At 39.4% G+C, this 17,936-nt stretch overlaps 1 protein-coding gene across 7 annotated transcripts in view; it reads right to left on the bottom strand.

Moving 5' to 3' along the window:
* Window positions 1-17,936, bottom strand: part of TRPS1 (transcriptional repressor GATA binding 1) — a 218,374-nt gene that overhangs the window by 147,524 nt on the left and 52,914 nt on the right. For 5 of the 7 annotated variants that reach the window (XM_054190520.1, XM_054190525.1, XM_054190522.1 and 2 more), the window contains 2 exons: window positions 13,865-14,994; window positions 5,394-5,997 (listed from right to left, as the gene is read on the bottom strand). In XM_054190520.1, coding sequence (XP_054046495.1) covers window positions 5,394-5,997; window positions 13,865-14,994 — 1,734 coding nt within the window. The remainder of the gene's footprint in view (window positions 1-5,393; window positions 5,998-13,864; window positions 14,995-17,936) is intronic. The other 2 variants (XM_054190526.1, XM_054190527.1) reach the window with 2 other exon arrangements.

Here is a 17,936-nt window from a genome sequence, read left to right as displayed (position 1 = left end):
CAGAGTCAGAGGAAATGGGAAAAAAATGAGATGCAGCTACAGAGAAACTATTTCAGATGTTTCTTCTTTAAAGAGCTGCTTTTTCTTTCCAAAAGTGGCTGAGGGATGAGACGTAGCATCTAAGATCTCCACCAACTTAAATATAAGATATATGACACAATTATATGCATTAAATTTAATTCTGTAGATATACCATTAAGATGTTGCTACCAAAAGATGGTTGGAAGGGGGACACAATGCCGAAGCGCACAAAAACTTCCATCCTTCACCCTGTAGAGACCACCAAAAAATCCCATGTAAACCAAGATCCCACTCCGTGTTCTTGATCCTTCCAGTGATGTTGCTTGTGCTCCTGCTAAAGGCAGCAGCAATAACTTCTACTGACACCAGAGAGGCGGATCTTATCTTAAAGGTAAGTTATCCTTAAAGGTATGTTATCCTTATGGCCAAGGATCAAATGTTTAGAGCAGTATTTTGGAAATCACCAAGGCTAGTTCAGCATTTCCACTGCTGTGCAGGCATCTGGCACCTAACTGTGGGTAACAGAAGTCAGTACTTTGTAACAGGAGAAATAATGTTTCACCACTAGGGATTGTGCCTGATATTTACTCCACTGATATTAAATCAATCAATTATATGTAAATTTACTGATATATATATATACCTATTGCTTATTCTAAAATTAGCTCTGTCAATCTGCCACAAAGGAGAACGCAAAACAGGGAGAGGGGAAATAACTTTTTCTGATTTCCTCTCTCTCCCAAATTTAAAGCCATATATCCAGCTCTAGACAGAACACTATATGAAACATCGGAAGTGTAAATATCACAGACAAAAAGAAAATAACTCTTCTTAAAGTAAACGGAAACTTTCTCGCAATGCTGTGATTTCCTATTGTGTGTAAAGAGTCCGATCACTATGGTGCAAAATAATCTTGATTTATTAGAAGAGCTGATTTTATCCTTTGCCCCTGTATAAAAAGCTCATAGCAAAGGTTAACGTAGCTTCAGTTAGAAATTTACCGTTACAGCCTGCAGTCTCCCTTTGATAAAAATCACCAGCACCTTTGCAATAATTTGACAAACTCTCTCCCTCTGACAGTACACAATTCCCCCCATTCCGTTAATTGCGATTAATACACAGGCATCTCCCCGTTGCCTTCAGGTCTGTGCAGCACCACAGGACACAGTGATCTGTGCTTTTCTGAACTGGGTAGACTAGGATGCGAGGCAGCAGTGTTTGCCCATACCTTTAGGTGGGCTAACTGGGTCTGTGTATAGGTCTGTGTATAGGTCTGAAGGCTCAGGCTGCAATTCCCAATTTTGTGGAAAACTTTGTTCTGCAGTGTCCACACATACCAAAACAGGACACTTCATTTAAAATCAGTTTAGCAAAAAGTTCCTGCCATCCAAGATCTGCGTTGTCAAAGCATTAAACAATCTGCCTGGCCTGGAGTCTGCTGGCTGCCAATGTGCTACCCAAAAAAAGGAACATTTTTGCATCTCAATAGACCTTCCAGTATCAACAGATCTTTAAACTATAAAATCAGCTACTCTAAAGGAAGAGCAGAAATAATGTCTACATTGTACCACGCTGAGGTACATTTTTTGTAATTCCCATTTGCAAAACATACCGATTCGCTGTAAGTACAGCTGCTGGAAACATGTTAATAAGAAAAATAAATTAAAGCTACTCACAGAAGTGTACCAAGCCCCTGAGAAAGATTCTGTTACATACACACAGCTTGGAAGCGCTCTCGGGGAAAAAGGTGCGTCCACTGCACATGTGTGTTTCCACACATGCAGAGCACAAGCTATCGCCACTGCACCATCCCCAGCTCCCGAAAGGTCACAAGCCATTCGGTCTTTTAGCTGCTAAAAAGGAAAGAAATCCTACCCTAATGACTCCCATGAATAATCTACTGTAGCACAGAAACTGGGGAGGGAACATGTCCATTCTGCATGGAAGGAATGCAAGAAAGCGGCATATAAATGGCTTACACAACACGCAGCGCTGCAAAACACTCCAAGTAATTTCCAAAAGTTTACAATTATCCTGTAGCCATTAGGGATTTCTGTGCGCAATTGTAGATTTTCACCCCTTCCCCGGTTGATCTTTATCATCTTTGGTATTTTGTTAAAATGCTAATCACTCTTAACTCAGCATCTAGAAAACCCACTTGCAATATTAACCTCTATCTATAGGAAAAAAATGTGAAAAACATGATCTCCCCTTTCCCTTCCCCCCCCAGCCATGAGAGAACTAAAAAATGAAAAGCACATGGTATTACTGCCACTGTCGAATCATTACACATCATTTGTAATAAGCAGAACCACTTTATAAATACTGAATAGCCAGTACAACTAACGGGATGTGTTAGATTTTTTTTCAGTACATTTCTCACAGTGTTTATTCACTGACTAATCCCAAATTTTTGGCTTCCTCTGTGTCAGCCTTTGGGGGAAAAAAAATGAAGGTGTCCACAGTGACTTTATTACAGGTTTTGTTTCCTAGTCATCAGTTGTCCTGGGATACAATATTTTGCATGAGCATTCATTATACGATATCAGAAGTACGTATTGATTTAATGCTTTGCTTTTAGACAGGCCCAACTTTTAGCACATTAGCTACTTCTACTAGCTATTTCACACTAGAAAAATAAATTCCTCCAAAAGTGGATAATCACAAGATATTTACTTAACAATATGATAGAGTATTTTAATTTTTTTTTTTTCATTTCAGAGGATTACAAAAATTAGCTTTTTCCAGAATGGAAGGGAAGTTCTTTTCTGAACAATTTCTTATTCTGTCTGGGCCAAGTGACCTTCCAGGCATACACATAAGATGTATGTATGCCAGATAACACCCGACACAGAGCTCCCACTGGTCAAACTGACCATCACTTTGTCATCTTATTTCCTAGCCCCAGTACTGTATCCCAAAACTAAATCAAGAGCAAAATAAAGGAGTTAAGTTTCTATGATCTTTTTCACAGATCCAGGGGAATAGGGAATATCCGCCTTATTGGAAGAATTAATATCACTCACGGAATCACACTCCTTCATCTTCCACTATCTCCTATCCTTCAGATCACCCCTTACCTTAAAAAGTTTGAATTCTCACTATTTTCCTCTATCTATCATTAATGACGAAATATATATGACTAGGGACTCTGCTCAGCAGACGTAGGAAGTTAACCTACTTCCCTGTCACTTTTTAAATATTTCAAACAGACAAAGGCAACTTGCTCAATTTTCAAAGAAGAAAACTGAAAATTAAAAAATTATAACTGAGGAAAAGACCCAGACAAATAAGTCCTTGGCATAAGAGAGTTCAAAGAGCAAGGTAGCTAAAAGTGTACACAAAAGTAATTCTCCTTTAAAGATGTCAGTATGGTTTCACCAGTCAGTATAGACCCAATCCACTAATAAATCCTTTTACAAACCTTATAAAAGAAAAGTTGGGTTGTACACAACATTTTAAAATGCAAGGAACTAATTTATATACCCTGTGAACATACAAAAATAAGACTTTTTTTTTTTCAGAAAACCATGAGAATTCGTATTTCAGAACATCCAGAAGTGATCAAAATATTTTCAAAGTGATAAAAATACTGATTGAAAAAAAATAATAAAATTAGTGCTTTTGTATAAAGACTTTAAAAAGTTGTCCGAACTTACTTTAAAGAAGAGCATAAGAAGCAGGCAGCATACAGTTTCCCCTTTTCACTCACCAATGGCTAAAATTGATAATATACTGGTCTTATTTTAGCACTTGTTAAGATTTGAGGCTGCAGCTACCAACCAAATTTAGACCTTTATAGAGCTGATTCCGCGTGCTGTCAGGTCCCTTTCCAGATTTTTGTTTAGTTGGCTTTTTTTCATTATTTAGGAGTCAAAAAATAAATGAAAAATGTTTGTATTCTGATAACCCACAATACAAATGGCTCCTCTGGCCAATGTGTCTGTGCACTGCTAAGAACCACTACAAAAAACGGGATGTAACCAGCGTCACATGTACAGCGTGAATTCCACGGATATAAGGACATATTTTTATATATGTAATTCCAAATGTAGAAGAGAAATATAACCCTGCCATTCACAATGAGCACACATCCAGGTTTGCAACAGGGAACCTGTCATACTGCGACTGCTTCTCATACACTTAAAATCTGACATCAGTAACTATACGTGACCTGTAAGGCACAAAAGACCCTAAACCGCATGCAGACTTTAACTGACAGACACGTTATTTTATAATTAGAATAACTGCAGTGTTTTTAAGTCCACTGACTTAATGTCAAATGAGCTTGTAAGACTTATATATGTATATAGAGACAGGTATACCCATGTATAATCTTAGCAAACATGAAATAAAACATTTATCTTGTCTTTTGTCTTCTTCTGACATGTTGTTCACTCTCACAGTAATGGATGTTATGGGTGTAAGACAATATGTTCTTATAAAAGACAATAAAGAAAAATAGCTGCTCATCACTTCCATTCTACTGAGGTTTGTCTGCGGGCTGATCACTCCAGTAGCAAGTTTCTAGAAGTTCAGATAGGGAGCAGCCCCTGAAAACATCCAGTGATGACTCCAGGAGAAAGGCACTTACTTGTCTCCCTGTTCAGCTCCTCAGAATTTGAGAGCTTTTCTAACCTCAGATTTCCCTACAGTGGGAAAAGCCTACCTTGATGGAAGGGGAAAACTCCTTATATATAGGTCCTTTTGTTTAAAAAAAAAAGACAGAATAGGAATCATTTGGTGAAACAATTATTCTCCTTTTCTTATCACACAAGCTCCTTCCTTTTCTTTTTTTCTTTTTCTTTTGCTTCCAAGGCAACCAGACAAGTGTCAAAATGGATATATAATTATATTGCTTTATAAAAAAAAGAGGTTACTTTTTATTAATATTTAACTCAGGTTTCATATTCTTAGATATTTAATAATATGAAATCTTGCTTAAGTGTGAACTGTCACACCACCACAAAATTTAAGAGGTGATTAGTCGTTTTAGTGTAACAGATGTGCAGCCTTCTGGGGTTTTAAACCTTCCTTCTTCAAATGCATCACCAACCTGCACAACTAGCAGGAATGATTAAACAAAATTCAATCAGAGCTAAATTGCAAAAGCAGAAGCACTTGCCTACTACTACTACATCAATATATACATTGTTTTATGCAAACACTTTGGAACATTTACCTGCCAGTTTAGCTCTACAAGTTTGAGTCTTTCAGTCTTTCCTTCATTATTTTTTTTTTTTCCATGCATGAAAAAAACACCCAACCACTTTACTCTGGAACTGAAGAAATCATTTGCATGCTTAATTAAACATAACATACATGTAATCATAAAAAGCAAGGGGGAAAAAAAAAGAAAGAGATCTTCCTACCCGTAATAAGGACTGGGATTCATCCTTTGTCTTGCTGTCCCCGGATGCAGGGTAGGGCTGGGTGAGCTGCCCCGATTTCTCTGCCGCTCCGGCTGGCACGCCCTGCAGGAAGCCCTTGCTCTCCACCGCCAAGCCGTAAATGGGCCGCGCAAGATGGGCAGCTTCTACGTTTGGACTATCCCTTAAAGGCTTTGGCTGCTCTTGTCCAACAGACACTGGGGTCAATAAGCCTAGACTCGTCTGTGTGTATGACGGGCTCCCCCTCAAAATGTCTGTTCCTCTCCAGGTCACGTTGCGAAGATCATCACTGGGACTGTCAGTCCAACCTTTCTCCTTGAGCACTTCCTTTTCTTCTATCTTTTCCCTCTTCACTATGCTGTCAGATATGGGCTCCCCCATTTTGGGGTCCGGATTAATCAGACTGTAGACCTTGAGGTCAATTTTTGGCTCTTCCTTGATAGACGAAACGCCATGACTGTCCTCTCCGTTGGCTGTAGTGACGTCCATCTCCTGACAGTGCACAGTGTTGAAGTGCTCTAGTAGTGACTGAGTGTCAACAGCTGTGAAGCTGCACTGACGGCATTTGTAGCAGTTGTGTACTCTCCTGGAAGAGAACAAGAAGTGTACTAACATGAGAGCCTTCCCTGGACCTTCCCTCTTGCAATGTTCTACCTACCAAGATGAAGAAAATAAATCGAACCTACAGTATGATTCCCTCTAAATAAAGCAGGCAGGTTTACTTTGGTGTCTTTCACAACATGGGAAAAATCCTGCTGTTTTTTTCCTCTACGCCTTGCAATGGCCTCCTATTGCTCACTCACACTCCACTGCTTTGGTTCGAAACTTCATATAATTTTCACTGGCATTTTGGTTTTTTTCCTCTTCAGTTTGCTCCACTACACTTTTCACTTTCTATTGTGGTAGAAACACTGAAGTAACTTTCAAACAAAATCAAATCATTAGAAAAGGATAGTTATCTTTGTATAAAAAAACACTTTGTATAACATAAATCTATGCTAGAAAGTTCAAATGCTTAAAAAATTTCTTTGTTTTCCACCAATTATTATCTTTTGGCTGAAAAAGATGATTTTGACTGGAGCTCTGGTTAACTTATGGATAAGAATACACCAAAGGACAGAAGGCTGGACACAACAGAGAACTTATTTGTTCTCTACGGACATTTTAACACAACGTTAAAAAGATGCTGCTCTAAAGAAAAAGCAAAATAGTTGGCTGTGTCGCTACAAGCTGTGTTTGGGTACGAGCTGTGGAGCAGTGTGGAATAACGCGCCTTCCTGTTTTTCTTCTAAAAGCCTATCTAAAGTACTGTATTACTAAATTATGTAAAGCATATGTTGCTACATGAGAACAACATGTTACCCGTTTACTGTATCTATCGTAGGAACAGAACCCTGTTTATGAGCTCTATAACGCCATTATGAATAATTGTTTATAGCACAGGAGTGGTCAGAGCCCTCCGTCAGGCTCCAGGCCCCGCTGCGCCCGGCATCGTACCAACGCAGAGTAAAACACCGTCCCTGCCCTTCATCAAAATGTACATAAATCTGCAAAAGCTTCTCCCTACAGACACACTCACACATCCACACCCCAGGCATTCAGAGTCACAACAGCATCTTTAGCCAAGCTAAAAAACGAGCCTTTTGCTATCCACACAGGACAAAACTTGCATGAGAAATCTGTTACTGCCCTGACAACTCCAGTTGTTAGAATTAATTCTTTCGAGGCCAAATCTTAGTCTCAGTGAAGTCGATGGCAAAACTCCCATTGACTTCAGTAAGTGCAGGATTTGGCTCTCGGTGCATCTGTAGGACTGGAATGATACACAAAATGTCCCTTTTAGAATATGATCGTTTAGAAGGGACAACTTGCCAAACTTATTAAACCCCCTTGTCTTCCATCTTTCCTTTTGTTGGAAAAACAAACCATATGTTATTTACATTGTCTGATTTTCTTGCAGTTGTGTCAGCGCGCAGACATGAGTACACATTCAGATTCAAGCTTTTTAGCCCTTGTGCAATATCAGTTTTCTTTTTGTTATTTTCCGTATTTATATTCATTTTAAGGGACTAGATGGGCTCGTTCAGTTATGCAAAAAATAGAGTCAGCTATTCTCTGCATAGTCTTGGGGCAACGAAAGCTACTTGCAGGCGAGCAAGCTGTGGGTTAAAATCCTGTTCTGGCTGTGTTCCTTTTTCTTCATTCTACAATTGTGTTTTATTAAAATCAGCTTGTCTCTCAATGCGACACTAATACATTCTCTCTTGCAACTTAATTCTTTTCTAAACCGAGTTTAATTCTCTTCTGAACCAAAAAAAACCAAAAAAAAAGAGAGAGAGAGTGCTATCTGATCAAAACCATTTTATAAATACAAAAAGCCAACACATAAGGAGGGTCAGCCCTGTAAAGGTGGGATACCATCAGGGAAGTCCAACTTAGACAGGGGCTAGTTATCTTAAAAGCCAAGTTAAACAAGACACCATTTGGGGCTAATGGCTCAACCACATACACTCCCCATGTGAAAGTTTATCAATCCTTTGGGAGGCTACTTAGCCCTAAGTGTCTCTTGTTTAACTTGGCTATTTCAATAGCTCACCCCCTTTCCTAACTTGGCTCTCATCTACAGATATCACACCTCCAAACAGCTGATCTTTTTCTGCCTAACTTGTCTTCCCCCCACCCCCCCACCCCCAACCTTCCACGCTGGCTAAATGTTTTTGATCAGGAGCGGTACACACCACAGGAGCAGTACCACACTTCTAAGGCCACAAATAAATGCTGAATATTAGACACAGTTGTAACTACATGGCTGAGGCCCAGCTACCATCACCTTTATTACATTAAAGGTTTGTTCATTTAAATTATTTCCAATTTATTCAAAGGGAGTCATAAAAACACTCTTTCGTTTTTATGCGAAACTGTGATAGTCACTGTGATGCAGAAAAAATAAGGACTGATTTAGGTACGTAATAACCCCAACAGCCTTTTTTTTTTTTCAGGACATACACTTTTCTAGTGTGCATGAAAAAGTCACTTCTGCCACCATCGACATTATAAATCTTCTTACTTCGCATGGGTTTGTCCCATATACTATTCTATACCCAAGCTCTGAAAAGTAAGTTAAAGTTTGGAACTGTCCAATATAAGTCATAGTCTCAAATAATAAAATAGTAACTATCATCAGCTATTAGAGAACTTTTGAAAGTTAGAAACTTATTCTTTCCCAGAACAAGGCATACAAAGCAAATGTTTTCATCTCTGACTGTTTTCACCCCACCCTGATAGCAATCAAGGAAACAAGTTGGCAATGTTTGAGTTCTTTTTATGCTAGAATTAAAACTACCCCATATTTCTAAAGGCCCAAGTTACACCTAGATTTGTGCACAAAGCTCCTCAAAGCTAAGCAACAAAATTTTAAAAAATTCCAATTTGCAAAGCACACGATAAGCACTCCCGTGCATTACCTTAAGGTTGTACTTTACAGCTCAACCACGGTTATACCAGCTGAAACTCTGAACTCATCAGGTGCAACGCAGCGTATTGGTATAAAGCTGATCAAAGAGAGATGTCTGAGGAAAATCTCAGTACGGAAGACAGCCATGTAAATAAAGAAGGAAACAGCAGTCTCCCTTTTGTCATCTTGCTCATACACCACTCAAGCAAGCTAACAGCGGGTTCAAGCCATAAGCTGGCATTATCTTCAACGTGGCATTGGGATGGCAACGTCATCCCATCCATTGATGTCACTTCGCGTTATTATTTTCACTACAAAACAAATCAAAGACCTGACTGTTCGTGGATGTTAAAATATTTATGCCCCAATCCCAAGACGAAATGTTAAGGAATTCAGGCCAAACCGTTGCTGCACTGTTATATTCTGACACCTTAATAAAATCCTACCATTTTTTTTTGTACTGAAATATACTTGAATTGGGTGCTGTAAGGATTTTCCCTTGCAAAAGCTTGAAGTTGGAGAGACTAGATGGGATTTTTTTGATGGATCTAATGTTCTTTACTTCAGCTTTCTAACAGGCTGCGATACTCCTGAAGCTAGCCAGTTGTTAATTAAGTCTTGTTGACGTACTTCTAACTAGTCTGAAGTATTACAAAACACCATCCTCTACAAAACAAGTAAATTTTTTTTTTAAATTACCTAAAGACATTCCTATGCTCTAGGGCATAGAAAATATTTTGGATGAAGACGCGGCTGTCATATCACTTCCATTTTTTTGCATGTTTTGAATTTCATTATGAATATAATAATTACTGTTATTTCTCATGAAGAAACAGGCTTATAAGAAAGTTTATTTTCAGGATGGGCGCTGCACTCAGACTTGTGGGGCACGGGAAGTATTCAGAAGGAAAGAGAGCAAGCAAAGCAAGCACGAAAATTCAGCAGAGGGACCGAAAGGGGAGGAAACGGGCAGAGCGGAGAGCAAGGCTGAGATGAAAGACGAGCAGAAGCCATTGGCAAGAGCAAACAAGTTCAGAGCAGTGAATTAAGGTGTCAGGAGGATGCAAAAGGTCCTCACAGCTGCTGCTATTGTTCCATGAGTGAAGGCTCCTGCTCTGCCGAAAAAGCGGGAGCTGGTGGGCCTCAGTTTACACTTTTGCCCTCAGTTGGCTTCTCTGGGGAGTGTCCCAAAGGCTCCACATTTCCATTCTCCGCACCCTGCTCCAGCTTCTGCTGCCTGACAGTGCGAGGGCAGAGGGAGCTCCACCGCCCCCGTCCCTCACACACAAGACCCAAGTCCCCCTTTGCCTTTTAGCCCTCTACTCCATTTACCTTTAAGACATCAAATTTAATTTAATTCAAAATTAACTTCAAAAGAGAACCCTACGAAACTGCTGTCATCCACATTTTAAAATTAATTTCTGTTTATTAGAGAAATGATTCTACTTCATTGCCAAAGCTTATATTTTATTTGTGAGTCTTTCTGTTTTCTTTTTATATTTTGGAGTTGTTTAATGAAGCACTACCTTATCTTTTTTTTAAAGGCATTTAGAGCATTTTTCAGCATAGCATTTTTAATTACTACTAGCACTGATCAAGTACTTTCTGTCAAAGTCTTTTTTGACAAATAAGGATTTCTATGAAAAAATCTAATTTTTACCAAAACGAGAAAACGCATTTTTTTCCCACGTTTTTGCAAAATTAAAAAACAAACCACTCTGCAAGAAGCCTCTTTCATTTTTTAAGAAAAAAATGAAAAATGAAAAATTAATTATTTTGGAGCAAGCAGGAAAATAATCTCTAGACTAAGTGATCTGACATGCAAAATTTCCCCAAATACTTTGTATGATTTTTATCTAAATTACAAGTGTTGGCATCTTTTAGCTCATCAGAATACCAGACAGTTTTCAGGAAAAATTAAGCTTCACAATGAACATGAAGAGTACCCGATTCCTTAGAGGTATAATGGAAAATGGGTAGTAGCAGAATTAGTAGAAAATGGAGGCCAATAAACCTTCTGGGGATTTATTTGAGTAAGCACATTTTAGTGAGTTTAAATACAAGTAAACTCAAGTGCAATGTCATTCATTAACTTCAAATTTAACTGAACAGCTCTCAAATAATCATGTCAAGAAATTCTGAATGAGCGTTAAGTGTCAGTATACGTTTCTGTAGACAGAAAACTTGGAAAGAACCACTTTTGCAAATTCTAATACTTTTTCAAATACACGGCTGCAAAGGAATAATACTGGGACACAGAAGAATTTTGAGCTAGCAGACAGTGAAATTGTAGATGTAGAGCCAACAGGAAACAAAATTAAAAAGAAAATAAATTAAGCATGCTGTTCATGCGTATGACTCAAAACCCAAAATAATCAAAAATGCAGGCAAAAAATACATGAACCAAAATATGTAAGTAGCTTCTAAAGCCAGCTCCGATACTCACAAATTATCAAGGGTAAACTTAAATATGTGAACAGCAGAACACTTTCTGCCGCCACATCAATGCTTAGTATCATGTTGACCATTAGAATCCATTCAGCTCCTTATTATATAAATGGACAGGTTTTAGATGTATGTGCATATACAGCATTTTAAATACATCACAAATACATAACGTGTGGCAGAACGGCTTTATTGAGATAAACTCTGATGAAGCCACAGAGAAGGCCCGTGAGGATGTGAGCTGACTCCACATCAGCGTGTTTCTGCGTGTCACGCATGTAACTCCCTACTGCTACTATTTTATAGATGTTCTACTTTTTTAAATCTTAACTATTCTGTCTTTAGTTCATAAAATACAAAAAGGGGAAGACAATACGTATCCAATACATAAAAAAAACTTCTATAAAGAAAAAAAAAGGCCCTGATAATAATAATAAAAGTAGAAGCTATAATGCCCCAAAAGTCTTTCTCTCCATTTGTTTTAGCTTTATAGAATGAAAACTAGGTTATGCATAGAAAAGCAATAAAAGCTGCTGGTGTTTGCTATTGCAGAGCACCTTCCACAAGCCAAGCTAACTTCTGTGATTTCAAAGAAGATGCACAGCGGGGGAAAACAGCAGCAGCACACGTAGAAAAGAAACAAAACTCAAATTAAAAAGGGGGGAGGGCAGGAGAAAGGGAAAGAAGTTGGCAGTTATGGGGATGTTGTACTTCACTTTAATTACACAACATCCTCAGAGTACTCAGTAATGTCATAGACTGAAGGCTTAACAAAATACATTGTTCAAGTGTCTTAAAACAGAATAGTCTAATTTTAGACAAACAAGTTGAGATTCGAACGCTTAAGTGTATCTATTGATTTTCCAAAGTGCAGCTCCCCGTGACAACTGCCGGAGCCGCAGGGTGCTGAGCCCTCTGAAGAAGAAGCTACTGCTACCCCATCGCAGACTTAGCACTTACTTTTGAAAGTCATGGCTTCTCCTTTCCTTGGGAAAAAGGATTTTAACTAGGCGCGCTTGTTAAAACTTAAATTACCAGCTGCAGCAAAATAAAAGTGCTTTTTTTCAGTCAAGGAGCCATTTCAATCTTCCAGTTATTTAACCACTAAAAAAAGATCGTGCCGTGCCCCAGCGGCGGACAAAGTGCTGCCTATGGAGTTCTACAGCATGGCTCAAAGCTGCTATAATAATGCTTGGAACTTAGATACCACTTTTCATCTTCAAAGCAGTTTACAAACATTAACTAATTAATCCGCACAACATCCCTCAGGCCCACTTGGATCAAAAATGGGGCACTGCATGCTGGGACCTGAATCCTCCGTGGGCCCTAGCTCCAAATTAAAGATGAGCAATCTGCTCCTTCTTTTTTTTTTTTTCCTTTTTTTTTTTTTTTTTTTTAAATAGAGTCCTGATACATTGCCAATGCAGCCCTCTGTTGGGCAACATTTGGATGCCCCCAGCTTTAATCTCTATTAAAGTATCATGCCCCAGTCTGCCTTTGTTAATTTTGGATGTCTTGGAATCTATTAAACGTGGCACAGTTTCTTGAGCTTTTAACAAAGCTTTAGCTTTGAAAATGCATCTTCTTTTGTCTTCATTCTAGCTGGCTTCCATGCAAAGATCTTTTAGATGAGATAGATACTGAGTTTTCCGCTGTTGTTGACGCATTAGCCTTAACTATTAACATATTCAGCATGATTTTCTAATATTTAACGTCGCTTTTGCAGCAGCACATAACTGTTGCTCTTTACAAAGCCTGAGAGCCAGCTCCTCCTCTGATGTCAACTGGACTGCCAGTTTACAACAGCCCAGGAACTGACCCAAGAAGTTTAGCAGGGAGTTGGCTGCCACTATGACATTGTGTCAGACTGAGTCAGGAGACTGGCTGCATCCACCTCCAAATAGGAACATTAGCATTTAAAATAAATAGAACGACACTGTAAACCAGCAACACGAAAATAAGCATCTGCAAAAGGATCCTGGGGGATGACATCAACAGACAAAAGAGTGTCTGCTCCCAGTGTGAAACCAACACCAAAACAGCAGTGGAATGCTCTTAAAGTAATTATTGCGTTGCTGGACTTGGGAATGGAAAATACTACAAAAAGGTAGTACATTGAAGCACTGTTACGGAGCATGAAAGGATTCACAGTCTATCTTGGAAAGTAAAGGCATTTGTGTTCCCCTACTGAATGAAGATGCCAGCTTTCTGGTAAAAAGCCTAAACTAAAATAGTACCTAAAAGATTCTGGGTGGAAAATAGTTGACCAAACCTCAAATATGCTGGAACTTCAGCATCTGCACACAAATCCAAATCTCCCTCTTCTTTGCACAGGTTTAAATGTATAATTAAATCCACCGACTTAGCTGGTGGTTTTCCAAAACAAAGTGGATGTTGGATTAGACCCTGGCTGTAAAGATTTATATCTATAGGCATTCCTATTTTGATTTCCAGTTTCCTCAAATGTTTGGGGAACGGTGACATTTAATTAAGGAACTAAGGGAGGGCTGTTTGTTTGGGTTCCTATCATTAATCATTTGAAACTTCACTGTACCTGTAGTGTCGGGAAATCTCTTCTTCCACCTGGGTGGTAAAGTCACATTTGGTGCATGAGTGTTCTTTGTTCTCCTTGAGCGTCAGCGGCCCCTCTGCCCCTGGCAGGGCGTTTGTTTCTGGTTTGACATCAGACGCTTGGGCTTCATGTGCATTCTCATAGTGGAGCAGGAGAACATCCACGTCGGGAGTGGAGAATGAGCACTGATGGCACTGGTGTTTGACTCTAGAGCTTCCTGTCACCCCTGGAGACAGGTGCAAAAGCAAGAGAGCACAGTGGGAACAATTACTTTTTCTGCAAGCAAATGGGTAAGTAATTTCTCCAAGGTGCTTTTCTGGGCTGCAGAGGCCTCGGGGACAGAACTGACAGTGCTTAATGGTACATTTATGAATGTTGTGGAGCTGCTGATAGTGACGGAGAAGTGGGCCCACCACTATTACATCTGGGCCATGGCTCTTTGAGTACCTAAAGTCACAGAACTGACAGTTGTAGCTTGTCACCATGCTGTCCTCTGCTCCTTTGCTAGTCAAGTCTTTCTTTTTTGCCACACTCGCACCCTTTTCTGTCTTTGTCACTAACTCCCCATCTGCATTTTTGGCTAGATCATTCTGGTTAATGACAGATCCCCTAGAAAGCTTATCATTCAGATCTGGGTGAAGGCTTCCTGCCTGGCTTCCCCCATGCTGTTTGCTGTAATGTTCTAATAGTTTCAATGAGCTGGACGATTCACAGCTGAAACTGCAAAATTTACACCAGTAGTAACTGGTTGTATCGGTACCGTTTTGTCTAGAGGAATCTATTGGCTTGATGGGCACCGAATATCCAACTGGTGTATCATCTCCTGCTTTTACAGTGATTCTGTCTTGCCACTTCCCCAAGTCTCCAGAATCACATGGTCGAAGAGTAGGACTGGATTTATTGGAGTTTTTCTCTGAAGTTTTACCAGAATCAGAGGAGGGAAGGGCTGCTTTCATTTTGTTTGGGTGAGTCTGTAAGAAGTGTTGCTCTAGTTCAGTGGAGGAGTTGCCCATGTAGGTGAAATTGCAGAATTTGCAGCGGAAGTACTTGGTGTTGCCTTGGCAATCTGGAGTTTTCCGCCCAATTCCAATAAAGGTTCCACCTAAAGTAACCTGTGAATAAAGAATGAAGTCATTTTAGCTCCACGGTAGATTTAGTCAAATACAAGGAAGAAAAAAAGAAAAAAGAGACAACTAGAGAGTGATTCATAAGCCTCTTTCATTAACCGTCACCACCATTTTCATTCGTACTAATGTAGAAAGATACCATACATATACCCTCACAAATTTAGCATTTGTTGCTGAAGATTTTGAAATGTTTCACATAGCTGAATATATATTCCATATGAATACAAAATATTTTTATTTGGGGAAACCAAGGCATGTGTATGCAATGTGACTGGAACTCAGAATTTCCTGATAGGACTATTCCTTCCTTCACTAAATCATGTCATTGATAGAAGATGCAATCATCAAATCCCATATCCCTGAACCCTCTGACAGGCAACTTTGCTGGGAATCTATACCAGGTGTGGAACAAAAGAACGGGCCCTCAGTCTTTTTCTTTCAATATACTTACATATTTTAATCATATTCATGTTTAACAGTCCAAGAGAATTGCTTCCTAAAAACCAAAATTAAATTTGAAATAACAAATTCAGTTTGCTGGGTCGGAGTGTGACCAATTCTTATAAAGACCGTTCCTACAGGAATATTCGGTATCCACCAGGATGCCTTTTAACACTGCCATAGTGGCTATGTCTGAAACGAAAGCCGGTTTTCTCAAAGATTACTCAGTGCAGACATTCTCCAAGGAAATCTTCTGTTCCTCTCATGCACAGAGCTCAATTTAGTAAAACAAGGATGGAAAAACTACAGGAGAAAAATGGCATGTGGCAAAGAAACCTACCACACCCAAGTCCATGACATCACTATTTTTTTTTATTTAAAAAAAAAAAAAAAAGGTAGATCTACTTAACTGTTCTCATGATCTGTGAGCAAAACGGTCTGCAGGAAGGAAACAAGGCTTCCAGGGCTTGTGTTGTTAAAGCCCGAGTTCTCACAGCAGGCAGGCCTGCCCTTCCCAGGAGTGCACCACACCTGCCCGTGACATCAGGGGGAGATTTGCTGCTCCTGTACAACTGGTTTGAAGGCCAAAGAAAGAATCTCCTGACAAAACTGTCACCACTGCTCTACATCTTCTCCTGAATAGTAAGCAGTGTACAGCATCCAGAAGATAATTCCTCTCTACACCCGAAATCCAGACATCTTACTCCTTTGCCATCATCCAGTCTACACCACTACGTCAAAAACATGGGTGGAAGCTTCCTTGTGCCATGTTCTCCATTTTTACGCCCAAGAGATGCCTTACAGGGAATATAAAATTTCCACACAGAGTTAGATTTCAATTCTCCCAACCAGTAAGTGTATTACTACATTTCTGCAGGATTCAGTTGTAATGCATTAGGCAAATGGTGTAATTATTTTTCTTCTCCTCCTCCTCAACAGCTGTGCCACAAAGCATGTGATCACTGCTCATTCAGTATCGCACCATACGGAAAGACTCAGACATACAGAGAGCATGAAATGTAAACATTTTTAAATGCATATAATATAAATGCCTTTTAGCCATTTAGCTCGGAGAATGAGATGCTATCCTTTGTATCCCATCAGAATTGAACGTGTATAGTGAGTCAATGAGTTGCTAAACCGTGATATAATGAGCTGCTGCTATTCAGCCTCCCTTTTTTTTTTCCTTTTTTTTTTTTTTTAAGAAAGCACAATTCCCATACACTTGTTAAAACTTTTTCTTAAATAATGCTTTCTGTTTGTTTAGGAAACATATTTCATTAGGCAATGGTGAGTCAGGCAGCCGAACAGCTAGGAGTTAGCTGTAATAACATTTTCACTTAAACTGGGGCTCCCAAGTTCTGGTATCAAGCTATGAATTTGGTTTTGAAGAGGTTCTTTGAAGAGGGATGTTTTACAGATCTTCTGTACTGCAGAAGATATTTTATTCATTTTATGGCGAGCAATAACTGGAGGCAAAGCCATGCTGAGCCTCATCCACTGACAACAGTGCGATTTGGGCTTGCTCCACAGTATCTGGTACTCAGGTCACCATCTACTTCATCATTTCACTGTTCAAAGTCTCAAAGGTGTTGAAAGATAACTTAAAGAAAGCACTGATGGAATTATGGTACGCAGAAAATAACAGCAGCTCACTGCGTGATTACCTAAGTTGCAAGGTGATCTGGTTTTGCTCATTTAATTAGACACTTATGCTTGTTCTATGCATGCACAGAAAACTGGCCAAAATGCTTTACCTTAAGTGGCTCTAATGAGTAAATACATCCATTACTCTCAGCTGTCCGTTCAGAGAGCCTACAGGTAACAAACCTATTTTGCAGACACTCTGTAGACACCAGTTAGAAATTGTGTGACAATAATCCCAGCTGCTATTCATTGCTAATTACTTTTATTTCTGAACACTGGAAAAACATATTATTAGTACTAGCATTTCATACCATGGACTGTAAATCACAACATTTCTGTAACTTGTGTTAATCCTGCTTAGTGGCCTACATAGCAAATTTGCGTCCCATGCTACTACATCCTTCTCTGCATCACAAGAGGATAAAAGAGAACTAAGTATTCTCACACTATTTGTGTCAGCTTGTTGCAAAGGAGGGGTGACACACGATCACCAATTATTGGGATGGCATTTCCCTGCCACAATTCAAAACAACGTGTCCTATTAGGAGAGCATGTACGTGAAACGTAACATGGGGTTATCTTAATGTTATTACACTCAAAAGCCATTTCTCACACATAACAAAACCTACTGAAAGCCTCCTTGGGGGTCACCCGGTAAAAAGAACTGAAGAAACCGGTTTCCATGCAAAGAGATTGAGAGAAGCACTTGAAGTGACAGTATAAACTGAAGCTGTTTCAACTTTCAGCCAGCCAAATTTGGAAGAAGCCTACGCATTTGCAGAACTGTTCGGATTCGCAGAATCACAGAGCCACTGAGGTTGGATTCGTGCACTCTGCTC

This window comes from Rissa tridactyla, chromosome 2 (genome assembly GCF_028500815.1).
Source record: "Rissa tridactyla isolate bRisTri1 chromosome 2, bRisTri1.patW.cur.20221130, whole genome shotgun sequence".
Classification (NCBI taxonomy): Eukaryota; Metazoa; Chordata; class Aves; order Charadriiformes; family Laridae; genus Rissa; species Rissa tridactyla.
This window is presented reverse-complemented; position numbering and strand designations above follow the sequence as displayed.